Raw genomic sequence first — 27,152 nt, 5'->3', positions numbered from 1 at the left:
GGGAGGGGTAAGGTGGAAGTACCACATGTACATGCATGAAAATGTCATGATGAAGCTACAGTCTTACATGGTTGACATGCATGGAGAAGCTACAGAGCATTTACAAGCTGGAGGGAAGAGATGGGAAAGACTTACCTTGTTGAATATCCTTCATTTCTAGATGTAAACTAGATATCAGGATTCCCACAGTTTGGGATCGCTTTCCATCCAATAACTTGATGATCTGTAATTTTAAATAAAAATAGAAAGTGGAAGCTCAAATGATCATGTAGTCACTAACAAAGAACATACACTGAAGACATGGCAACTTTTAGATTCACCAGTGCACTAAAGGAAAAACTGACCCAGTAACACAAGCATGTGACTTAATGCTTCAATGGAAAATAGTGTATCTACAATTATAGACATTTTAAAAGTAAAGAACATGCCATGCAGAATTCAGAAGGCCTGTATTTTATCATGACTTTATATTTTCTTTGATTTTTTTTTCTTTTAGGTTTTTAAAAGACTGTGCCTCACTGTGTAGACCAGTTTGGTCTAGGACTCATAATCTCTTGCCTCACCCTCCTGAGGGCAAGGGTTACAGGAATGGCCAGTACTGGCTACTTTGACCTCTTTCTTCAAACATGGGGTTCCTAAGGAACAAGATGTGGATTCTTAAGGTGGCTAGATAAAAGCAAGCTAATCCACCCCAGCTTCATTGCCCAGGCAGCCACAAAGTAATTGTGGCTCTGTCCCTACTTATGAACCAAATGCTCTTTATGCTTCTAGGGAGACCTTCACTAGCATCCCTCTGAGTTTCTGCTCATCTAATCTTGCATTTCAGCATAGACCAGATTCCTCTTCAAAACAAGAAAAACTGAGAGAAAAACAGTAATTATGAAATCACGGGTCTCAGATCCTCCTGGTTGATCACCGTTTTCTCTCAGTTTTGAAAGTGTTGCTCTATGTGACTGAATCATTAGCATGGGAAGCCCACAGCTTTCAGCGACAAAGGTTTCACTGGATTGCTTTTGGTTGGGCTGCACTTAAGCTCTTAAAACATATTCTTTATTATGCTCAAGTAACACCCTTCTGTTGTTACTTCAGCATGACTTTTATTATTAAATGTCTTATACTAGTTAGGCTGAGCTTTTCTCTTTGTTTTGTTTCTGACTACACGAACTCAGTTAAGAAAATGCCTCTATCTGATTGATCTATAGGCAAGTGTGTAGGAAATTTTATTGATTAATGGTTGATGCTGGAGGTCCCATCTCATTCTGGGTGGTGTTATCCTTGGGAAGGTGCTTCTGAGTTGTATAGGAAAGCAACCTGAGCAAGCCATTTGAAAAAAACTAGTAAGCAACATCCTCTGTGATCACTGCTTAGTTCTGCCCTCTAGGTTTCTGCCTTGAGTCCCTGACCCAACTTACTTTGGTGATGAACTATTAGTATTTGATCAGTGTTTATCACAGGAATACAAACTCCAAGACAAATGTCAAATTTTGTCAAGTGCTCTATGCCTTTTGAGATGAAGATGTGATATTTATCTTTGTCTTGTTAATATGTTCAGATTATACACAGAGATAATATGTACTACATATTAATTATATATGTATATATGGTAAAATATACATATATAATAAATATTGATAAAGAGAATCATTTGAGTATCACAGGATCATATGACTATAACATGATCCTTCTATGTTATCTTGAAAATACTGGCTTGCTAGTGTTTTCTTTTGGAGATATTCTTCTATATTAGCTAAGGTCAGTGCTCTTCATTTCTTATAGTTCCCTTAGTATCAGAGTAATCCTCATTTCATAAAAGAATGAACCTGCAAGTATTACAGTGTCAGAGTTTTGAGGAGTTTGTAAAGAAAGGACCTGGAATTTTCCTTGAGATTTGGTAGACTTGTCCACAAAAAGTCTTTGAGTTCTCTCTCCTGGGAGATACTAGAGTTCTTGTCAATTTTCCAGAATAAAGCTGTTCAGATTTTCCATTTCTTCATGCCACTGTTATGCCTGGGTTACAGGTTTCAAGGAATTGATGCATCTCATCCAGGTTACTCAAATTTTGGCATACTAGATGTAGACATGTACATAAAATTATGAATATTGGTTTCTTACATTTGTTCTCTCTGTGGCATCATCGGTTATAAACTGTGCATTTGGTTCTGAGTTCACATATTTGGGTCTCTTCTCTTTTTTGTCTCTTTCCATTTAAAAATTTGTTGCTTGTATTTGTGATGGAAAAGAATTCTAATACATTTTTTACCATGTGTCCAATTCTTTTGTTATAGACTCATGTTTAGTGTTCACTGTTTCACCCTCTGCTGATTGTCGGCTCCGTCTGTTCTACTTATACAATATGCGAAGTTCTCGTGAGGATAGTTTTCAAACTGCTCATTCAGACTTATAAACCCTTTGTTATTTCTATTTTTGGTATTGAATGAGGTTCAGCATATTGTGTTTTACTTTTGTTTGCCTCAAGCATTCCTTCTATTTTCCTTTGGACTTCTTCTTGAACTCGCTGGTTACGCAGAAGTCTCTTCACTCCGGCTTGTCTCTCTTTTTTTTTTTTCCACGTTTCCTTCTGCTAGTTTTCAGTCCATTGACGTCACAAAAGCTACTTGGTACATTTTCAGCATCGTAAACTTGTTGAGACTTGTCTTGTGACCTAAAATTCTTTCAACCCTGGACAATGTTCCAACTGGGAAGAATATGGACTCCATTCCTGTTAGCAGAAGGCATTGCAGAGTTGCCCCTGGGCATCCCCAGAGGACTGGCACCAGGGCCATAGTAGATATGCAAACCTACTGATATCCTAGCCTTTTTTTGAATACACTTTTATTGTAAGCTTCATGATCATTTGTAAATAATTGGTAGTATAAATAATACCCATGCCCGGTACGTTGTACGTAGATCTCTGTTAGACAGTATTGCTCAGGATATAATGGCAAGAAAGACATCTGCTTACATTCAGTACAGATACAACAGTCATAGTTCAAATACGTGAACAAGAGGCAAAGGGTGCTCCTTGGCTGCAGGAGAGACTCAGGACCTGGAAAGGCTGCAGCCAAGCGTGCCACCCTGTCGCTCCATGAGTAAGGGCCTGCACAGTACGTGCTGCTGAAACTTCGCTTTCTGAGACTTCTGGAGTAAAGTTTCGTCAGATTGTTTCATGGAGCTGGCACTGATACTGGGTGCATATGTGGTCATACGTACAAAGATGTGTGGCACGCTGCTGTTCTTTCACTTCATCTATCTTTGTGTTGAGTTTTTTACTTAAAGTCTGTTTTGTACAGTCATGTTTTATATGAATGTGTGGCTTCTGTTTTCCTTAGCTAAGGATTTCCCAGTTTTACTGATCATCTCGGAACGACACTTGGATTGTGTTTTTTTTGTATTTGCACTTGCATGCCCCCGTGAGGCTACATCTAAGGTGAATCTCTTGTGAACAGCATACTGGGCAGCTTTTACTTTGTCGAATCTGTCAGCGACTCTTTCTTCTGATTGAAAAAAATGCATCCAATTACATTCCCAGTCCTTACTGAAGGAGACACACTGCTGCCCGCTTTTTTATTTCTGTGGTTTGGTGCCTTGTTGTCCTTTTATTTCCAGGCTCCTCCCTTTGGAGCTGCTCATTCCCCACAGTGATATACTTTGGTTCCCTTCTTCGATTCTTTTGATAAAACCCAGTATGGTTAGCATAGAATTTTCTTTAGATGCCTCATATTTGTAACAGTCTGCTTCAAGCTGATCATTCACATACAAGGCTTCTTCCTACTCTTTACATCCTCATTGTCTTGCACTTGGTTACGGGTGTCACGAATTACATACTTCTGACTGTGTAGTCACGGATGCATAGTGGTTAGGGTTTCTGTACCAATTTTTAAAGCCTTGGAGCATGATTAAAAATTATTGACTCAGAGCCATTATCATATCATATATTTGTTTGGATATTTGCTTCACCAATGAGCTTTGCACTCATATGCTTGTGTGTGTCTGTGTAGTGCCCTCCACACCTTTTTTCGGCTTACAGAATAAACAGCTGCCTTACTTTGCATAAAGCTCATCACTAAGTCAGGCAGTGGAGAACGGCAGCTGCTGCTCATCTTTGTGCTCTTTCGCAGCGAGGAGCAGTTTGCTGGCATACATTGCTACTGGCTGGAAGTCTGTCAATATTTGACATATAGCATCCTTCAGGCCTAGAAGTCATTGATGAAAATTTCACTGTCAATATGGCAGTGTGCCCTTATAAGTGACAAGCAGCTTTTGTCTTGTGTTCAGAACTTTTTCTCTGACTTTTCCTTCTGAAAGTTTAATTATAGTATAACCTTCTGTGTCCTGTTGGGTTACTCTCATTGGGGTCCATCCGACATCCAGATTTAGGAAGCCCATTTCCATACCTAGTTTCAGGCTTTTTGTTTCATCAAATGTGCTTTCTGCCATGCCTCCCTGATCTTCTCCCATTATGTGCTGATTGGCTGCTGGTGACATTTATCCTTTTGGACTTTTCATTTTTTCACTTTCGCTCCATTGACTAGACACTTTCTTTAGCTCTGAGATCACTGACTACATCTTCTGCCTGGGCACTGAAGCTCTGTAGTGATTTTTCAACTCAGTGATTCGACTTTACAACTTCACAGTTTTTATTTGCTCATTTTAGATGCTTACTGGCTTCGCTAATTTCTCATCCTGTCCCTGCATCCTTTTCCCTGAGAATCACGATCACATTGAACTAGAATTACCTGCCAAGTACAACATGAGTGTTTGCAATTACAAATTCATTCTGGTTTTGTGCCTTTGTTTGGTCCCAGACACTGTGTTTCTCTGTATGTCTTGTGACTTTGTGGTTGGTATATTTCTGGGAAAAAAAATAACCATTTCCCTCAATTTTCAAGTTTACAGATTGCTGTCAATATGAATACCTCCTGCCATAAGCCAAATGACTAAGAATTCTTAAGCCCATGGGTGAGAATCCTACAGATACATGAACTCCCAAGTCCCCAGCGAGAAAGCTCTTAATGGCTACCTGAACCCTATTATGCTGCTTCCTCTGTTGCCTGGAGCATCGTCACTTCTCCAGAGACATGTTCCTAATTCATTTCTGTTCTCTCCAGGCTCTAAGCATCTAGAGCAGGTTAGGTCTTATGTACAGAATGAACTGAGTAAGGAAGAAATTAGCTGAGAAAATAGAATACTGTGTGCAATCTCCACTCTTCCCTCTCCTGTCACCCAGGGGAAAAGCCACTATGCTGTGTTGGCCTCAGCCTATTCACCACAGGTGCTCTGTAGCAAATAGCAAGCCACCTAGCCAGATCCCTCTTGTTCCCAGTAGTCCCTACTCATGGAGAGCATGCTGGGTCTTGTCAGCACTCTCAAGTCAAGAAGACAGAAACCAGTCCCCGGGCAGACCTCCAAAAAGCCAGAACGCTGGTTGCATGCTCCAACTTTTTTTCTCCTTGGGAGAATCCAAGAGTTAGGGGTTACCTCCAATGTACTCTGCCTCATGAAAGGGAAGAGTAACTAGCAAAGAAGTTCATGCTAGTTTGCATCTTGGCATATTTACCTCCTGGATTCAAACACGACACAAACTGGCCTTTCTGGTGCCTCTCAAATACAACTGAAGCAAATGGCCATCGTCTTCCTTTCCCTTCCTAGTGAAGCTGAGAGTTTTCTATGGATCACCACACAGTGAGCAGAGAGGGCTGACTCTTAAATCAGAAAATGCCACACCTTTTCTTAGCAGCTTTGATGTGATACTCTTTAGGGGACAGGGCATGTGGGAAGCACTTCAGTGATTTTGGATCAAGAAAACTGGTTGGTATGCACCTGAGACAAGGAGGGAATGGCGACTTTGCCATCATCCCATCGGGACATGTTTCTGAGAGGCAGAGAGACACATAAAGAGAAGGGGGTGGCTAAAAGTGTCCGGTATGCACTAGTCATGTTGCCGGACCCCAGGTGGCTCACATGGCTACAGTGAAAACATGAACCATTATTCTAAGGTTGATTCAGGCCACGCTAACATGGGCTTTGCTTCTCCTTCATAGTCAGAGGACAGTACGAAACAAAGTATAATTTTAAATGTAGAGAGGGGAAAGGAAAGGGGGAGAAGGAATGTGTATACTTTAAAATCTCCTCTATAATTCCAGTCATGCTAAATGACTAGTGGGAAACAAGAGCAAAAGAAATAAATGGTCATCAATAACAACACACACACATACACACATACACACACATGAACACACACAAATCTACCTTAGAATTCTAAACAGACCCAAAAGAAACTGTCGTGCGTATTTTGATCATTTCAAATTCAGTCTGACTGCGCACACAGGCTGCAGGGGGCAAGTGTCAGAAGTAAGGAGGTAAAGGAAACTTGAAGGCTGAGTGGGAGAAAAGGGAAAACGTTTGACGGACTCTTCAGTTCCGTCTCCTTTGCTTCAGCAGGGTCCCAGCACTGAAAACTCTAATGCTGAAGACTCCCTCCGAGAGACCAGATGTGAAGCCGGTGACGGAAGATACACGTCATGGGGTTCACAGAGATTTCTGTGTTGTGATTGTCTTTTCCTTTTCCTTTTGTGAATTCGTACTTTTTATGATGGGGACAAATGTCTTTGAGGTGAAGATGGCGTGTGGAGTCTGATGCATGTGCATGGGTACAGAGGTACCAGAGCACAGCACCTGGTGCTATCCCGCCCCACCTTAGTCCTTTAAGACAGCATCAGTAACGGGCTGGCCGCCATCACGCTCACATCACCATCTTTTCTCCGTCCTTCCATCCCTCCATGCATTGGAGGAACACAATGCCATGTCCGGCTTTTTATGTGAGTGCTTGAGATTTGAACTTAAATCCTGCTCTACTGGAATCATCTCCCCAACCCCACAAATGCCTTCGGATCTTTAAGAAGAGTGAACTGCTTAAAGACAGAAAGACTGAAATCGCTCTCTTGTCTTCCGATTTACCTGCTTTAGTAATGGGGGGTTTGCCACAGTCTGCAGCTGCACACGTGCCCACGTGTCCAGCTTATGTATAAAATATGGAGAGCAGTGCACTGGCGTTGTAGCTCAGCAACAGAGTGCGTGCCTAGCATAAGCATATGAGGTCCTGGGCTCACCGGTGAGAGAAGAAAGACAAGTCTACATGTTCGTCTGTGCAGCCTTGTTTGTTTTTGTTTTGTTTCTCATCCTTTTACTTTTGTCCCAGCTCAGAAATACATCCCTGTTGAATCCCATGTCAGTTAAGGTAAAGCCACTTTGAAGCGCGTGATATTATTGGTGTCTTCTACTGAGGGACTTTTAGGGATTTCCCAAATGTTGCCAGTTATTAAGACTGTTATGATTCACACCAAAGGAACGTACCTGCAGTCATGGGAATGCCCTTCTGTGGGTAGGGTTGACGGTTGTTCAAACAATATTCCCATTCTAAAATTTGATACCCATCAACAAGTTGTTTCTAATAGGAGGTAGGAATCCGAACCATCACAAGTATTTCCCAAACTTTCCACAAGTATTTCTTCCTGCCCCCATTTACTTTTTTATTACCAAGTAAAATCTTTTTTTTTTTAAAAAAAGGTAAAATGATTTTCATTTTTTCATTCTACTTTTACTGATGATTCAGATTATGGTTTGCATGTTCATGTGAATCATCTTTATAACCTTCCTGGTATGTTCTCTAATGAGTATATTTATTAGGTTGATATGCTATAAAGGAAGTTAAATAAGAACAGAGATAAACAGAAAGAAACTGTTTAAAGAGACCATTGTGAGTAAAGGGAATCTAAAGGAATCAGAGGCCTTAGAACTACTGTTTTTTGTGCCTCCATCCACGGCATCTTCAAGAATCTAGACATACAGTTGGAGCATTGATCACCCTGCAACTGTAAACTTCAGCCTATTGGTAGCCTCCAGTGAACCTGATACCATGGCAATATTTCTGGACTCTTTAAGTCTTAAAGGTAAATGTAGCCCCCTCATATGGTTTATTTCAGGGGTCCAGAAACCAAAACAGTTGGTTAGGTTAGCCCAATTCTCAGTTTTTAACTGTAATCAAAACCTAGGCTCTCCTTATGAATTATCTTTCCATGAACTAAAGAATTTGCCTTCTACTTGAATAGCCAGAATAAAACCATGGAGGCAAAGAGACAAAGAAAACAAGTGGAAGAATGAATATTTCAAAGAGGTTAAAGCTTTGAATAGTCCACTGGTTTTCTACCAACAGCCACTACTTTGTTTTAAAAATAACTTTTAGGGTCGCTATAAAACTTCAAATAATCAGAACTTTATTTAGCATGCATTTCCACTGGTTTTTCTTTTATTGCATCGGATATATTACTAATAAGCTAGTTTCTAGACAGACAAAGTAAATTTAAGAAATTCTTTTTGGAAGAGAAAGACCATATGACAGGCAGATGCTTGAGTATTAGCTATTTGTTGCACTACATTTATTGATTTATCTAAGATAGAATGGGCTTAAAAGAAATCAAACGCAATTGATTATACTTCCATATTTTCAGAGTTAGTGAATATTCTAGACTAGTGATCATAATAATTACTTTAAAAATTAAGATTTCAAATTTGTTTGAGATTGTCAGATATTAAATATGTTTTGATACTAGTTCGTTAATTAATTTTAAATGTTAACTTTCCAGAACTTGGAATCAACTAAGAAAAGAAACTTGGCTGAGAAACTGTCTAGATCAGGTTGGTCTCTATGCATGTCTGGGTGATCTTTTTAGTTGTTAATTGAAGTAGGAAGATCTTAGCCTACTGTGGGCAGGACCGTTCCCTAGGAAGAAGGTCCTATAACAGTATAAAACAGAAGAAAGCTGGCTGAATAAACCAACCCATCAGTATCAATACATTTATTTTTCTTCGTTAGTGACTGTGAATGTGGTGCTTCAAGTTTGCTCAAGATCTTGCCTTTGCAACTTCTCTACAATAATAGACCATAACCTGGAACTGTAAGCCAAATAAATCCCCTCCTCACCTAAAATGCAGTCAGTTTTTTTTGTTTTATTGCAGAGACAAAAATTAAAATGAGGACAAGTAGAAAACTTAACTAGTACACTTTAAAATTCCACAGGATTCCAAATATAAAAGATTATATCAAACAATTAGATAAAAATTTCATTAAGACCCATTCATTCCATTTAGTAGTCTGGTATTCATTATTCAGGACTACCTTAACCCTGTTTTTATAAGTTGTCTGCCCTAAAGTATCAATATAACAATCTAGAAAGATGAAGGCTTAGAGTGAGGGCACATGTAGTTCTTCTCATCAGCGGGAGGCTGAACATTTGTGGCCCACTGGCCAGCTGTAGATGTAATCAGCATCAGGACTGGATGGAAAAGTTTGAAGACAGAAGGTTGAAGACCAGCACTCTATACCCTTGCTCATCAACTCATCTTCAAGCCAGGGTTGGACCGGCGGTTTGTCCAGAATAGCGTCTCTCTCAATATGCAAACTGACATGTCAGCTTGAATGGAAAGGTTGTGTGTGTGTATGTGTGAGAGGACCAGAGTTCAAATCTCTAGCACCCATGTAAAAAAGCCAGGCTTACTAATGAGTGCCTATAATCCCAGCACTGGGGAGGTAGAGACAAGGGGAATCGGGGCTTGCTGAAAATGTACACAGACAAGGATTTTGAATGAGATGGCTATTTCCATCAATCTCTGTGGACCACAAAACAATTTTCACAGCATTATCTTTTTCATGCAAGACAAGTCCCAACATCTGACTTTGAGAAAGTCTCCCAATGGAGGCCAACAGAGAAATAAGCCTTGTAAACCAGGAGCCCCATGTGCAGGCACTGTTACCCTCTGACTCTGAAGGCCATCATGCTTGCTTGAGGTGCTCCAAGCGTTTAGGACTCAAAGGCAATGAGAGCTCTCATGATGCAGAAGGACATGAGGTCAGTCCACCACCTTTCATTGCTGGACATTGGTGGGAACCGTGACTCTAATATTCCAGAGCTTCATCTAATGAATCTCACATTAATGGTTTTCCATGCTCATGTGGATCCAGCACACAGGATACATGCCTTAAGCTCCTAGCTGGAAGTCATTCCGTAGACGTTCTTGGAAAGGTCTAGTCAACTATGTATGGGAAAGAGTTTTCATAAAAACAATTAAGAGAACATAGGGACTTATATAACTTTGTGTATCTGATGTGTATTCTGTTGAACTGAAGAATTTAGAATCATTTAAGCTTTAACAGTGAGGAAGTCTGCAATTTTGGTCTAATTTATCCTTCTGGTGCCATTTACTTTAAGATGAATTAGATTTTAGAACCAGTGCACTTGAATAAAATTGTGAAATCCTTAGGGTTTTATCAATGCAAGGCACATATGTTCCTAGTCATTTCTTCCAAACAAAAAAAGTCAGAGATTCACTTCAACTAGACACAAACTAAACTTTTAATCCCTTGCGTTACCCACTTTTTACTCTCATACACCTTTCTTGGTTTGTCCGAATCTCCAAACTCACACCATACTAGCAAGTAACTTTTCTTATGGAAGTGTGTTACTTCATACCTGACTCAAATTCTACTGTGCCCATTCTGATACACCTCTTACTGTCTGCTGGCTGGAGACAGACAACAGCCGGTCATATTCCCCCACACCAAGCTTGTGAAACCATACATGTCTGTTAACAAGCAGCGCTTCATATCAAATCCTGAAGAATCAGTTTCTGAGGAATGTTAGCAAGCCCTCAGATTATCTCAGTTCTATCTAGAGTCAGCAGAACTTGGCAGCACACAGCCTTCATCTTAGGTATAATTACAGTCTGGGGAGAGAATGCGATTTGGGCAGCATTCTGCTGACCTACAAGCTGACCTTATGCAGGGGCAAATTCACAGGTTGCATTAAACCCCATTAGACACGCCTAGTTTAAGGCAGAGCCTTTCCAGACTCCTGCCGCATGCCTGGATTAGGGCATGTCACATATGCACTCTATTACCGGGCCTAGGGAACTCTGATGGAGAAAAGGCAAGCCCACTTTTCAGTATTGGAACCTATGCCTGGGCCGGTGTACACAATTGACATTTCTTACCAATGTGGATTAACATGAAATGCTGCCTCACTGAACAAGAATTAGAACAAAACTGAGAAGACAGATGGCTACACTGGAAAAAAAAAAAAACCACACCCTCACTACTCACCTAGAAAGATCATGACGGACAGACTGAGAAAGAATCCTTGCCAAGTTTATGGAGACTTTTATACCTACAGAAATCTGTGCATGTGGCCAGCTTGCTGCCTGCACTTGGCAGATGAGGCTGAGGGTAAATGTAAAAGTAGATGGTTCGGAACAGACCACAAAAGCTGGACTCAGTCTTGGATGAATGAAGCCTGTGCCACAGCAGGGAAACCAAGAGCCATGTCAACTCCTCCCACGGAGCCTTATCTCTGCTCAAGAATCAAGACTGAGGCCTACAGTTACAAGTGTATGGACACCAGACACATTCAGATCTATAACAGATCCCCCAGGTCATTTGTTCTTGGGCTCAGTTCACCGGCTTGAACTCTGTTAGTCTCAGTAATGGGGCTTTTGTTACCCATGAAGTTTCAATTATCACAAAACGTGGAGAATAGGCCTCCTGTCCACTTAAATAGATAAGAGAGTAGATGTTTACCTTCACAACAATATATATTACACACCTATTGGTAGGAGACTTTCAAGGATGAAGAATTATAGGCATGTGGCTTGTCTAGGTTATACTGGATGAAAGGGTGAAGAGCATGCAGAAAATGAGAGATTTGATTCTCCCCAAATTAAACCTCCAATAGGTGCAAACTCTGCTTTTGTTTTAATGTAATGTGATTCTGAGTCATTTCATCATAGCCTTTTACATATTAATTAACAGCCTGGATACTTATTAAAACATATAGTATTTTAGTTTTAATTATGTGGAGTATGGAGCCTGAGCAAGCCATAGAGGAAGTTAGTACCCCAGAACTGCAGGCAGTAGAGAATCCAATGTGAGTGCTGGGAACCAAACTCAGGCCCTCTGATAGAGCGGTGAGCATTCCTAACCACGAGACGTCTCCCCAGTCCCATGCTCCACTGAGCGGGTGATGTTTTGCATTTATCTTCATTTTAATTCTTACAAATATTAATGCCCAGTAAAATTGTGGGTTGTAAACTCCCAGTGTTCACACTCATCAGATGACACGTCAGCTTTCCTAACTCACTGTGACCGTTTCATTTTTCAGTCACAGGGCTCCAAAACAAGATAAGAGATATACACAACAAGTCATTACAGAAGTCCTGTCCTGGCCTTCTTTGCTTTGAGATTTAGTCCAAGTATGTCATCCACGCTGGCCTCGAACTTGTGATCCTCTAAGCTTCAGTGTCCTGAGTGCTCAGATGTTAGGCCTAAAACAATATACCCAGCTCCCTGGATATATAGATTAGGTTTGAGAACAGACATAATCTTCCATCCCAGCGGAAGAAACTAGAGCTGGAGGGTGTAATAGTCATAGAACTTGTCTACCATGCACATGGCCTTGGGTTAAGTCTCCAGTGTGGAGGGCATGGCACAAAAGGGGGGGGGGGACACAAGGGACATGATCCCACTTAACAGCTATGCATATTCTTATGACGGTGCTGGTTAACTTGATGCCAATTTGACACAAGTTAGAGGCATCTGGCAGGAGGGTATATTTGAGAAAAATACAGTTCCAAAAGAATCGTCCGTAGGTCAGCTTCTAGGGAATTTTCTTAATTAGTGATTAATGTGGGAGACCCAGCCCACTGTGGACGGAACCTCTCCTGGGCTGGTGGCCCTGGGTTCTATAAGAAAGCAGGCCAAGCAAGCCATGAAGAGCAAACCAGGAATAACACACCTCTGTGGCTCTTGCCTTTGCGTTCCTGCCTGGTTTGAGTTTTGCCCTAAGTTCCTCTAAGGCTCCGACTTCCTTCAATGATGCAGAGTGGTATGGCCCTTATCAGCCACAAGGCTTCTGCAACGACTGTGGCTTCCCTCTTGATTTGTTTTGGAACACTGTCACCGAGACATGTAAAAGATCACACCGAATAAGACATGCTAACCTGTCATCTTCAGTTTGAAAAAATAAACCATTTCCTCCCCAAGCTGCTTTCAGCCATACTGTTTAATCACGGTAATAGTAACTTTACCTGAGACCGAGCCCTTTCGGCCATTTCTCAGATGGAAATGAACAATGACTTCTCTCAGCTGGTGGCAAGAGTGGGTACCAACTGGGGAGAAGAGCTGGACCAGAATTGGCAGCCACCTTGCTTTCTCCCCCTCAGAGACAATGAGTGCTTCCTTGGGCACACACACACAGTTGCTCCTAGGCAGGTGCCCAGGAAAATAAATGCAGACTAAGGTCTTGCCTCCCCACTTTTCCATGCTCCACCCCCAGCCACTGGCACTGCACCAGAGGAGCTAATTGGCTGGTTCTATGGTGCCATATTATGAAATGCCAACTGACTTGGTGCAAACGAGCCCCGGCTGCTGATGGCCAGTGCAGCCTAGCATGCTTCTCTGTAGAGGCTTCTGTCAACTGGTCTGATAATGCCATTAAAACGAGCCTTCCACACGCAGCCTGATAATCCGCCCCATTAAATGTCTCAAGGGAAACTGAGCTTCACTGTTCTGCAAGAATGTTAAGTCTGACTCTCTTCCATGGCCTTATTTTTGGGGACACATAAAATTGCCCAGATGAAGTTTACTTTAAGGATTTGGGCTCCTTACCAAGAAATGTGAAAAGGCAAATTGTCATCCTGTCCTGAGTCTGAGAACATATTTGGCAAACCAGTCCCCACACTGATGAGACTGAAAAAAACGCTTTTATTGGCATAAAGGGCAGTGGAATTGGTCCTGAAAGCAAGCTCTGAGGAGGCCACAGCAGGTGAAGGCTGAGGCTGGGCTGTGGTGGGAGAGCAGACAGTGGGGGGGGGGGGGGAGGAGACAGGCAGGAGTCATTTCTGAAGGTTTTTACCACTTCTGTGTTATTTAGAAAGAAAGCCCCAAACCAAATCACCTGTTTTTGTTTTTGCTTTTTGTTTTTCCTACTGATCAATAGTTTTGAGAGAAGAGATGACCAGGAGAAACCACTGACTACAGGTAGCTTCATTTTTCAGTTTTCACACTGAAGATTCATGAGACAAGATTGGCTGTTTTAGTTGCTGGTTTGTGAAAGATTGTTAAGTTGGCCTTGAAGGGCAACGGGGCACAGTGTTCTGACGCTTTTGGTAAGCCCCAGGGGATGCTTACTCTAGTGGTCCACATGCTGTTTTCTGTAACATATGGCGGAAGCTGTCTACGTCTACATGTTTAGGAAGATTTATTTTATACTTTGTGTGTGTCTACACATGTGTATATGCATGTGTGTTGGAGCTGACCACTGAGGTCAGAAGAGGGCATTAAATCCCTTGGAACCACAGTTGGAGGTGGCTGTGAACTGCCCCATATGGGTGCTGGGAACTGAACTCTAGCCATCTGCAAGAGCAGTAACTACTGAGCCATCTCTTCAGTCCCTGTACATTTATAAATCCCTAATGTTTGAGGCATCTTTTTTTCTGTTTATTAACTAGTTAGAAATATCCAGTGTCAGTCTCCCCAGACTTATCCACATACTTAGTCAATAGGATGGCAAAAAAATCTTTCTCATATAAGGCAAATCCTTAGTACACAGGCTACTATATTGCCTTCTCTAAAGCTCTGAGGACAATGTTTGCATGACTCTGGATTTTCTGTATCATCTCTATATAATCTTCCATCTAATAAGAAAGCCCCTTGAACCAAGTCTCTTATATATCCTGGGTTGCTCAAATGTTGCTTTCATTTCCCAGGTCTCAAGTACTAGCCGGTCTCCTGAAAAGAGCATATGCTAGTAATTACTCCAAGCTGCTTAGAGATAATGGGCAACAGAGAAGTTATTATCCTCAATGTCATCATATGGCTTTGATATGATAATCATTGAATTCAAGATATCATACATGATGGATGGCCTTTGATTTTAAGACTATCCAAGATGCAAATCACCTGGCTTATTCTGATTCCTTCATGGCTGGTATAGATCAAGCCACAGTGAGGCTTCAGGATCTCCAACCACTGGGTGGTCACAGCTCACCCATAACTCACAAGGAAACACTTCCTCTTTTGAAGATGCCTGAGGTGACATTACAGCTTCCTTTTGCAGATGCACTTTACCTAGAGCAAGTCTCAGGAGTCTTAACTGGCCACTACTGCTAGAATGTTTGGGACTCTCTCTGTTAATTCTCCGAGAAGCAGCCACTGACATGGGCATCACACAGTTTCTTGTGGCAGAGTTTCTTCCAAACACATAGAATGATGATCCCAGAAGACGAGTTCGAATGGAAAGCTGGGAGAACACTTTGTGTGTATGAGTGACAGCTAAAGACTGCTAGGTCTTGTGGTGAAGACTCCAGAACACTGTTTCTCTAATTAGGCTTCTGGTCCTCCCTCCCACAGGTAGAGGAACGAAATGCCTGTTATCTGCCCGCTCAGTCTTCCTGTAAAAGAAGTGGTACTGCGTCCTATGATCTCTACTAAGCACTATTCCTGGAGCAAGCCTCTAACCTTCCAACTCCAGAATCACAAACATAAGCACCTTAAGAGTTCTTCAAATGGAAGAAATGAGTTCATAATAAACACACAGAAGGCAATTTGTGTAGTTGCTCAAGCGTCTTGTGTTCTATCACTTGAAATATGTATCTCCTTAAAAAGTCCAAAGCCACCCACAATATTTTGGAACACTGCCCATCTGCTCTACCATATTTCATCTGGGCCAGCTACACCTCCCATTTGATTATACATAGATAGCAATTATGTAACCATGTGCCAACTGGAACTTTATTTTGCCTTTTTTCCTTTAAAATAGTTATCATAAATATACAAGGCTGTAAAATTCTTTAGTTTTTCTTATTGTTGAACTTCAGAGCAATGTAATTTATCTTTAGAGAATATTTTACCGAATGTCATATTGAAGAATCATCATCGTAGACAGGTATGGTGGCATGTGTTGACCAGCTCAGCACTTGTGGAAACTTCCTAGTTGGATAACAACTGTGCAAAGCACGAAGTTCCTAAGCTGATCTGGGATACAAGTGAAACGGAGATCAAAGAGAATCACTGGTGTGGAGGAACGCGGCTAACCTCACCTTTTTCAAAGTCATGTAGTCTTCTACACTCTAGATGAGTTCATTTATCCATTCGAGCATTGGTGAACATGCTGTTGTTTTCATTACTTTAATAGAGGCTTCACACACACTTCTGGATGGAGTGTGTATACAAGCTTATATTTACTAGACAAAGCTACTTTGCCTTTCAAGTATGAGGAACACTGGAATCCTACTTGTAGAGTTACTACTCTTCTTAGCCATTCCAGCATTGCAGAATTATACTTTTCCATTGTTTTTCAAGCCTACAGGTCCTAAATGAACTTCAGTTTAGTTTTATATATACATATGTATAACTACATGCATATTATATATAAATATATATTTATATACATATGTAAAACACATAAATACATTCATATATGCTGTGTATCTTTGTTTATTGGCAATTCATTCTACAAGTCTGGCCAAATGTATTTCTTTCTTATTTAGTGTGGGAGTGCACACATACAGTGGTACATTTGTGCTGCTCAGAGGACAACACAGGAATCAGCTCTCATCTTCCACTGTCAAAATCCCAGGAATCAAACAGGCCTTCAGGCTTGGTACCCAGTGACTTTATCTGCTGATTTCTTCCTTTATCACCTTTCTATTGGAAGTGGGCTGTTTTTAGTGAGATCTCCACACACATTTTAGAACATGTTAATGTATTTGTATGTATTTCTAAAGTGCTCTGCAGGCTTGTGGGTGAATTTTCCCACTCTGCAGAGTTTTTGTTTTTTATCATTTTATTGGATATTCTCTGTATTTACATTTCAAATGTTATCCCCTTTACCCAACTCCCACTTCCCCTCCCCCTTCCTTGTTTCTATAAAGATGCTCCCACTCCCAACCACCCTCTCCCACCTCAGCATCTTGGCATTCCCCTACCCTGGGAAAATCAGCCTTAACTGGACCAAAGGCATCTCCTCCGACTGATGCCAGACAATGCCATCCTCTGCTGCATATGCACCTGGTGCCATGGGTCTCTCCATGTGTGCTCATTAATTGGTGTTTTGTCCCTGGGAGCTCTGGAGGGATTGGTTGGTTGATAGTGTTGTTCTTCCCATAAGGTTGCAAACCCTTTCAGCTCCATCAGTCCTTTCTCTAGATCTCCACTGGGGTCCCTGTGCTCAGTATGATGGTTAGCTATAAAGATCCACATCTATTATCAGTATGGCTCTGTCAGAGCCTCTGAGGAGGCATTCCTATCGGGCTCCTGCCAATAAGCACTTCTTGACATTAACAATAGTGTGTAGGTTTAGTGGCTGCATATGAAATGGATCCCCACTTGAGGCAGTCTCTGGATTACCTTTTCTTTAGTCCTTGCTCTACTATTTGTCCCATTATTTCCTCCCATGCGTATTTTGTTCTTCCGTCTAAGAAGGACTAAGGCATCCACATTCTGGCCTTTCTTCTTTTTGAGTTTCATAAGGTCTGTGAATTGTTTCTTGGGTATTCAAAGCTTTTTGAGTTAGTATCCACTTATCAGTGAGTGTATGCCGTGTATGTTCTTTTGTGACCGGGTTACCTCACTCAGGATAATAGCTTCTAGTTCTATTCATTTGCCTAAGAATTTCATAAAGTCATTGTTTTTAATAGCTGAGTAGTACTCCATTGTATAAATATACCACATTTTCTATATTCATTCCTCTGTTGAAGAATATCTAGGTTCTTTCCAGCGTCTGATTATTATAAATAACGTTGCTATGAACATGGTGGAGCACATGTCCTTGTTATATGTTGGACTGTCTTTTGGGTATATCCTCAGGAGTGGTATAGCTGGACCCTTGGGTAGTACTATGTCCAATTATCTGAGGAACCACTAGACTGATTTCCAGAGTGGTTGTACCAGCTTGAAATCGCACCAACAATGGAGGAGTGTTCCTCTTTGTCCACATCCTTGCCAGCATCTGCTGTCATCTGAGTTTTTGATCTTAGCCATTCTGACTGGTGTGAAGTGGAATCTCAGGGTTGTTTTGATTTGCATTTCCTCAATGACTAGGGGTGTTGAACATTTCTTTAGGTGCTTCTTAGACATTTGATATTCCTCAGTTGAAATTTCTTTGTTTAGCTCTGTACCCCATTTTTAACAGGACTATTTGATTCTCTGGAATTTAACTTCTTGAGTTCTTTGTATATATTGGATATTAGCTCTTCACCAAATGTAGGATTAGTAAAGATCTTTTCCTATCTGTTGGTTGCCTTTTAGTCCTATTCAGTGTCTTTTGCCATACAGAAGCTTTGCAATTTTATGAGGTCCCATTTATAGATTTCTGATCTTACAGCATAAGCCATTGGTGTTCTGTTTGGGAAAATTTCCCCTGTGCCTATGTGTTTTAAGCTCTTCCCCACTTTCTCTTCCATTAACTTCAGTGTACAACATTTTAGGTGGAGGTCTTTGATCCACTTGGACTTGAGGTTTGTATATGGAGATAAAAATGAATCTATTTGCATTCTTCTACATGCTGACTACAAGTTGAACCATTTGTTGAAGATGCTGTCTTTTTTCAATTGAATGTTTTCAGCTCCTCTGTCAAAAATCAAGTTACCATAGGTGTGTGGGTTCATTTCTGGGTCTTCAAGTCTATTCCATTGATCTACTTGTTTGTCTCTCTACCAATACTATGCAGTTTTAAACACAATTGTTTTTTAATCTAACTTGAGGTCAGGGATGGTGATTTCCCCAGAAATTCTTTTATTGTAGAGAACAGTTTTCACTATCCTGGGGTTTTTGTTATTGCAAATGGATTTGCACAATGCTCTTTCTAACTCTAGAATGATTTGAGTAGAATTTTGATAGGGTTTGAACTGAATCTTCAGACTGCTTTTGGCAAGATGGCCATTTTTATTATATTATTCCTGCCAATCCATGAGCATGAGAGATCTTTCCATCTTCTGAGATCTTCAATTTCCATCTTAGAGACTTGAAGTTCTTGTCATACAGATCCTTCACTTGCTTGGTTAGGGACAAACCAAGATCTTTTATATTCTTTGTGACTATTATAAAGGGTGTCAACTCCCTAATTTTTTTCTTAGTCTGTTTATCCTTTAAGTAGAGGAAGGCTACTGTTTTGTTTCAAGTTACTTTTATATCCAGCCACTTTGCTGAAGTTGTTTATCAGCTGGAGGAGTTCTTTGGTGAAATATTTGGGGTCACTCAAGTACACTATCATATTATCTACAAGTACTGATATTTTGATGTCTTTTCCAATTTGTATCCTTTTGACATCCTATTGTTGTCTAATTGCTCTGGCCAGGATTTCCAATGCTACATTAAATAGGTAAGGAGAGAGTGGGCAGCCTTGTTTAGTACCTGATTTTAGTGGGATTGCTTCAAGTTTCTCAGCATTTAGTTTGATGTTAGCAACTGGTTTGTTGTATATTGCTTTTACAATTTTTAGGTATGAGCTTTAAATTCCTGATCTTTCCAAGACTTTTAACATGAAGGTGTGTTGAATTTTGTCAAATGCTTTCTCAGCACTGAACGAGATGATTATGTGTGGTTTTTTTCCTTTGAGTTTGTTTATATAGTGGATTACATTGATGGATTTCCATATATTGAGCCATTCCTGCATCCCTGGAATGAAGCCTACTTGATCATGATAGATGATTGGTTTGGATATAAAATATAATAGATTTTCAACCAAAAGTTATCTAAAAAATAAGGAAGGACACTTTTTACTCATCAAACGAAAAATCAATCAAGATGAACTCTCAATCCTGAACATCTATGCTCCAAATGCAAGGGCACCTACATTCATAAAAGAAACTTTACTAAAGCTCAAAACATATATTGCATCACACATAATTCAACACCCCACTCTCATCAATGGACAGATGGTGGAAGCAGAAACTGAACAGAGACACAGTGAAACTAATAGAAGTTATGAACCAAATGGATTTAACAGACATCTACAGAATATTTCATCCTAAAACAAAAGAATATACTTTCTCAACACCTCACAGGGTACCTTCTCCAAACTTGACCATATAATTGGCCACACAACAGATACAAGAAGATTGAAATACTCCCATGCATCCTATCAGGTCGCCATGGACGAAGACTTGTCTTTAATAACAACTAGGATACCAAAAAGTCCACACGGTCAAGGGAGAAATAAAAAAAAAAATGGAGACTTTTTAGAATTTAATGAAAATAAAGGCACAACATAACCAAACTTACGGGACACAATGAAAGCACTGGTAAGAGGAAAACTCATAGCACTGAGCACCTTCAAAAAGAAACTGGAGAGAGCATCACTAACAGCTTGACAGCACACCTGAAAGCTCTAGAACAAAAAGAAGCAAATGTACCAAGAGGAATAGACGGCAAGAAATAATCAAACTCAGAGCTGAAATCAACCAAGTAGAAACAAAAAGAACTATACAAAACCAGAGGCTGGTTCTTTGAGAAAATCAACAAGATAGATAAACCCTTAGCCAGACTAACTAGAGGGCACAGAGAGTATCCAAATTAACAAAATCAGAAATGAAAGTGGAGACATAACAAGAGAAACTGAGGAAATTAAAAAATACATATCAGATTCTACTACAAAAGCCTATGCTCAAAAAAGCTGGATGAAAATCTGAATGAAATGGACCATTTTTTAAACATATACCAGGTACCAAAGTCAAATCAGAATCAAATAAATCATCTAAACGGTCCCATAACCCCTAAAGAAATAGAAGCAGTCATCAAAATTTCTCCACCAAAACCAGCCCAGGACCAGGTGGGTTCAGTGCAGAATTCTATTAGACCTTCATAAAAAACCCAATTCCAATACTCTCCAAACTATTCCACAAAATAGAAACAAAGGGGACACTACTCACCTCGTTCTTCGAATCTACAATTATGTTCATACCTAAACCACACAGAGACCCAACAGAGAAAAAGAACTTCAGACCAATTTCCCTCATGAACATCAATGCAAAAAATACTCAATAAAATTCTTGCAAATCCGATCCAAGAACATTGTGCAGTGTTTAGTCCCTAGTGCATTTTTTATTTTAATGGAATTGCCATCCTCTTTTTATTATGTCTTCTTTATCTTTCTGAGTAAGGCCAGGAGGTATGGGTCTATTATGGGTCTATAGTCTTTTGTAAAACAGTATCTTTTTTTTAAAACCTTAATAGCCTTATAATTGTTTTTATTCATTAAGGAAAGCTGGACTTTGTTTCACTTCATTTTATACAATATATATTCAACTTTTAAGATATGTTTTTTAATAGCGAATTTTGCCCGTGGATTTGAGATTCCACATTTCTCACAAACTGTTTTTATGAGTGCTCACACAGCCCTCGCTTATTTTGAACCATCTTTCTCGCTGCACTAATTACTAGCTTTCTATACTACCCCCACAAAATCTCATTTCATTTTTCTTGCTATCAAGTATAAGGGGTCTTGAACTCAATCTTTACTTTTTTTTGGAATTTTGGGGTTGCTTAGGAAATTTTTCTTTCACATAAATTTTAAAGTCATCTCCTTAAATACTCAGTAATCATATTTGTTTTGACTAAGAACTTTAAATCTATGGATACACTTGGGTAGCTGACATAGAACTTGTCCTGCATGATGACAATTTGCCTTTCTCCTTTTGTTTAGGCCTACTTAAATGTTTTTAATAAAGGCAATTTATATTTGTTATGCTTAGACTTATCCTGAGATATTTAATGTTCCTTAAATAGTACTTTGACAATTCAATTTCCAAGCTTATCATTGCTAACATAGAAAATTACAATTGGTTGTTGTAAGACAACATTTTATCTAATACGCACATTATAGTCTTTTATGTCTACGTTTAATTCAGCAGTAAGGGAGATTCTACACTGAAAATAACCTCCAGAAACACTATTATCATAGCTCTACCTAGGCAACATGGTTAATTTATGGCTTTGCTTGGCTACATTGGCTTGAATCTCTACCACAATCATAAACAGAAGCAGTAGATGTAGGTGTTCCTGTTTTATTTTGATTTCAAGAAAGCCTTAAAATTCACAACAAATAATACCTTTATCTTGAGACTTTTCAGTATGTGCTTTGTTGAACATTAACTATGCTCTTTTCCACTCAGGTAGCTATAAAATTGCATTGTACATGCTAACTACATTTAGCCAAAATGTTTCTGCATCATTTTTAATAATCATTGTTTTTTTCCCCTAATCTGTTAACAACCCAATAATCTATAAAAAGCACTTTATAGTTTTGAATTAAATGTTTCTGTCTGAAATAAGTCACATCAACCATCACACGATTTTTAGGCTATGCTGATTCCATTTGTTGATAATTCTGGCTAGGATCTTTGTGTCTACCTTTGAGGTTTTCCCTGTATCTGACCCAGGTCCTCGTCTGGTAGCACCATCAAGGATGTGGATACTATCCATGACATTAACATGATGCTCAATTCCCTGATGCACTGTGTCTAGGGAAAGTTAGGAGCAATAAAACCATATGGCCCTGGCCCGTGTTCTGCATGATGATTTGAACCTACTAATCTAATTTCCTTAATATTTAGGGAGTCATCCAGGTGCCTGATTTCTTCTTGGCTGTTCTGATAGGAGATATTTTTCTATGGAGTTACTTCATGCTATTTCATTTCCTGGCAGGGGTTGGCCCATGCACGATCTGTCACATACACCTCCTCTGTGTTGGGAGTGACCTGCACTCTTATTCCCCAACACCGTTACTTGTTCATTTTGCCCAACTCTGCTGACCTTGTGAATGCTGGAGATATTTGCACAGAAGTTGCTGCCCGTGTTGATTTGCTGCACTGTGATTCAGTTTTCTAAAATTTCAATTCTGTGTCATTTTAAATGTACAGAGCTCATCCCCATGAAACTGTAAAGTGCAAAACCAAGATTTTGTTATTACCTAAAATTTTTCCTTTAATTCCTTTTGTCCTTTTGTTTGTTTCTTTCTATTGTTCTAGACATTAATTTTGGAAACTTCACATTTTTATCTTTATCATACCTGATTTAAATATTCACAACCATATATTTCAGTTTCACTTTTAAATTTTCATGTCTGATATTTTTACTTTGGGGGGGTAACTATTTCTCTAAATTCTATTATACTTAATTTCTTGGTTCATGACTAATACTGATGACTACTGTCTTAAAAGCAAAAGCATTTATTATTTACATGGGTAAATTGTTTGGTTGTTGAATGAGTGAGTGAATGAATAATTTCTAACCCTATCTCATTTTTACTGAAGCATGTACACCATGTGGGAAAGTTCTTATCATTGTGGACATTTGCAATGTTCTTCCTTATGATTTCTAAAACTGCTTCAAAACAAAGTTTCTTGACTTGCCAGGAATAGTGGCTCACCCCTATAATTCTAGAATTTCTGAGGCTGAGAAAAGAAGGATCAGTATGAACTGTAAGTCTGTCTGAATGAGACTCTGCCTCAAAACCCTACAACAACAACAACAACAAAGCAAACGAACAAAAACCCTGCTTTTTTTTTTTTTAAGTACACACATGTAGAAATATGGCAGTTAATTCAGTGAACTTGTTAGCAGAAAACTCGGCCTAGGAAAGCATCATAATTAAGGATCTCATCATCCCCTAAGTCAGACATTTTGTTTATATGTTTGCATTATTTGTTTATAGGCCATCGTAGTCCACAGACTGAAGAGGACCATGTTATGTTACCTGCTGAACACTGGCTCTGTCCATTTGTTCTGCACCATGGATGTGGGCCACATGGAAACCAACTGAAACTACTGCCAAGAAGCAAACGGACATTTTGCTCTCCTTTGTTCCAGCTTATGGCTTTCTTTTGGCATTGAGGGCATTCATCTCCCAGCATTGGCTGAAATTCCTTCATTTTAATTGCATAGTTGTGCCACAGCTGGGCCCACACATACACAAAGGTAGAGCGAAATAGATTTCTGCTAAGCCAGTGGGACTCAAGAATCCCTGAGTGAGGGATAGACGGCTGGTATAACCCAACCTTCTGCTATCCTTTGGGATGACACTGAAGAGGTTCATTATTGCTGCTGTTTCTGGTGATGGGAAAGATGATGCTGGCAATTTGGTGGAAACAGTGACTATCTTATGCAGACAAGTGTGCAGTTGAGTCTTAGGAAAATGGAAGGACTTGTCCCATGTGTGGGAATGGACAGTTGTTTCTCAAGGCCCTCAGGCCGTACTCTAGCTCTATGATTAAGTAGTCTACTCAAGTCCTGTATCACATTGGGCTTGCTAGAAAAAGCACATGATTGGGTACACACTCTGCGTTGAAGCCCTCCCTATTCATCTATCTTCAGTATTAATGGTAATGCAATAGTCATGTGAAAAGCAACGCTTAAAGGCCTGTCTTAAACTGAGGAAGTTGACAGAGTCTAGGAAAGAACAAAGAACAATGTGAATGTAATAACCAGAACAGGAATGAAGCCTATATTTGTGGCTCTTTATTGCTTTTAAGACCCCTTCTCACCTAGGATAGTCTGCATATGCGAAACACCTTAATGGACTTAACAAGGCACCTGGCCAAAAAGGCCTCTTTTCAGGCCTCCTCTACAGCCTTCTGACTTCTGTTGCTCTGAGCACAAATAAAGATCTCAGCTGATAGGTGAGAGTTCTGTGTACTGATCCAAGTTCCACCTCCTTCTCCAAGCATATTTGTCTCAGAAGCCCATAGCTTCCAAGAGTGGCAATTCAGTAGCTAGGCCCCTAAAAGGCCGAGTTTCATAAAAGCATCACAAGACTCAGTTCTCTGAGGTCTTTCTAATGCCTTCTAAACATAGTAAGCTGCAGGCATCTCACTGCTGCATTTTGAATCACATTCCTCTCTGGGCAATCATCTCAGAGTCTCAGTTTTTCCATTAGCAAGATGATTGGAGTACAGAGTGATCTATTTATAATAAGCCCCAGCTTAAGCACTGTGGCTTTTCTTTGGCCGCATTTTAAATGCATCTCTCTTTGTTAATTAATGTGCTTTATCCCAGACTTGCAAGTCACAAGGATGTTCCTGAGTTGGACATGGAGGAGGAGAACCACGCCCCAGGCGGAAGCTCCAATCAGTCTTCAGGACTGATGAAAATACAATAGTCATATGAAAAGCAACGTTCCAGGCTTGTCTTAAATGAAGAAAGTTGAGAGTCTATAAGGGTGACGAACAATGTGGTAACCAGATCAGGAATGAACCCTGGTACTCTTAGCTCTCTTTTGCTTTTAGGACCTCCTTCTCACCTAGGATAGTTTGCACATGCAAAACACCTTAATGTGACTTAACAAGGCACCTGGTATAAAAGTTAATTAATGAAGATGAAAACACTAAAACTCAGGTTATTTAGTAACCAGGGCCTGCAGCCAGATCCCAATTAAACCAATGTTGTGGTAAAGGAAGGGATCAAACTGCCCAATAGGTTCCATCTGGCTGCTTCTGTGGGTCAGCACAGAGCCTCACAGGCCGTGTCAAATTAGTCTTTCTACCTTCTTTCCAGGACAGGGAGCATCTAAAGTGGTTCTCCTGGGGCCCTGGGCTGCTCAGGGGTTCTGACACTCACTTGGAAGGGTCTGGAACAAGCTTGACTCATGGGGAGCCCAATCTCCTTTGTCATTCATTTCACCAGAGGCCCCCCTAAACCTCCAATCCCATTTGTACCCCACTGAGGAGATCTGATAATGGTCCTGGCAGAACTGGGGTTTTTCAAACTTCTGGCAGGGGCCTCACTGACCCATAACATGACTGTACACATGATTTCTTCTCATACTGTTTTTGTAAATTGACCATGGCTAACCTTGCAATTCTAATCAGATCAATCAGAATAACATTTCTTTAGCTGCTGCTCCCTGGCAGCCTCCTGGGCTGACAAGTGACTCAGAGTCAGCCTTAGACACCAAAGTCCAATTTTTTAGTTTCCAGTGGTCTCAGGTTTCGTTTGCTTTTATCACAGTTGGTGAGCTTTGTAAGGCCTGTGTTTACAGCCATGCAAATTAGCCTCAGCTGGAGAGAACTCAGGTCTGACCGAAATGAAATCACACACTGGGTCAAAGGTATTTTTATCAAAAATTACAAGTGTGGCCATCGTACTGAGGTTAAACCAGGCTCCCTTAGGAAGTAAGTAGACAGCTTTGTCTGGTGTAACATGAACTCTTGGCCTCTGGAACACAAAACGTCTGTTAAGGGATGGTGGGTTGATGAACAGCCAAGCCAACCAAGTGGTTACAAACCAGTTCTACCAATGACTATGGCTGCTAAATACTCTTTGTATATATGGACAATTGTGGTGAAGGAATAATGCACCTTTAGAGAAAGAAATGGGTTTGGTCTGCAACATACTCATTCAGTTTCAAAACGTCTGTGAGACAAGGTCTCCACATGCAGGTAAAGTCTAATATTTTGTACCTGGAAAGTTGTCTAAACTTCCTCTCCAGAAGCTATGCTACTTACAAACGCTAAATGAAACAACAACAAACAAACAAAAAAATCAAAACAAAAAACAAACAAACAAACAAACAAACCAATGTCCCTACTCAGCTACCTTCAAGGTAAGCTAGCTGACTCCAAATCTACATTGCAATTTTCCAAAGACTGCCAGTACCTGAAAGACCATTATTTTAAAATAATTCTTTTAAAACCAGGGCTTATTAAAGTCACAGTTACTCTCTGAGGCTGTATGAGTATCCATGGCTCACACGACACAGCATATGCTCCAAGGCAGCCGAGTCTCCGGAATGCTCTGGGAGTACTGAGATGCTGGTCACAGAAAGTAAAATTAGGGATTCTGGATGTTAAGTGTTTGCATCTGCAGAGTCACTGTCTGAGCCTTGGAACCCTTCAAACTGAAGTTCATCTATTGACAGATAAGACACCTGTCATACAGAGACTCAAAAGGCCCTGTCCAGGATCTGGTTCTTGGGTAGAGTCAGTCAGAACCACAAACAGTGTTACTCTTATCAGACAGTGACTGGAAATGACATTCGGATTTTGACAAATGACCCTGAAGTCAACACTGTCTTTACATTTGGGTGAATGCACTGGTTTTCATGCAACTA

At 40.3% G+C, this 27,152-nt stretch overlaps 1 protein-coding gene across 4 annotated transcripts in view; it reads right to left on the bottom strand.

The window, feature by feature from the left end:
- The window catches only part of FMN1 (formin 1), a gene marked incomplete at both ends in the record, with an annotated part of 316,637 nt that overhangs the window by 129,946 nt on the left and 159,539 nt on the right, over positions 1-27,152 (bottom strand). For all 4 annotated transcript variants that reach the window (XM_080931171.1, XM_080931172.1, XM_080931173.1 and 1 more), the window contains one exon: positions 136-223. In XM_080931171.1, the coding sequence (XP_080787297.1) occupies positions 136-223 (88 nt within the window). The remainder of the gene's footprint in view (positions 1-135; positions 224-27,152) is intronic.

The sequence above is a fragment of the Micromys minutus genome, assembly GCF_963924665.1.
Source record: "Micromys minutus genome assembly, chromosome: 17".
In the NCBI taxonomy this organism is placed as follows: Eukaryota; Metazoa; Chordata; class Mammalia; order Rodentia; family Muridae; genus Micromys; species Micromys minutus.
This window is presented reverse-complemented; position numbering and strand designations above follow the sequence as displayed.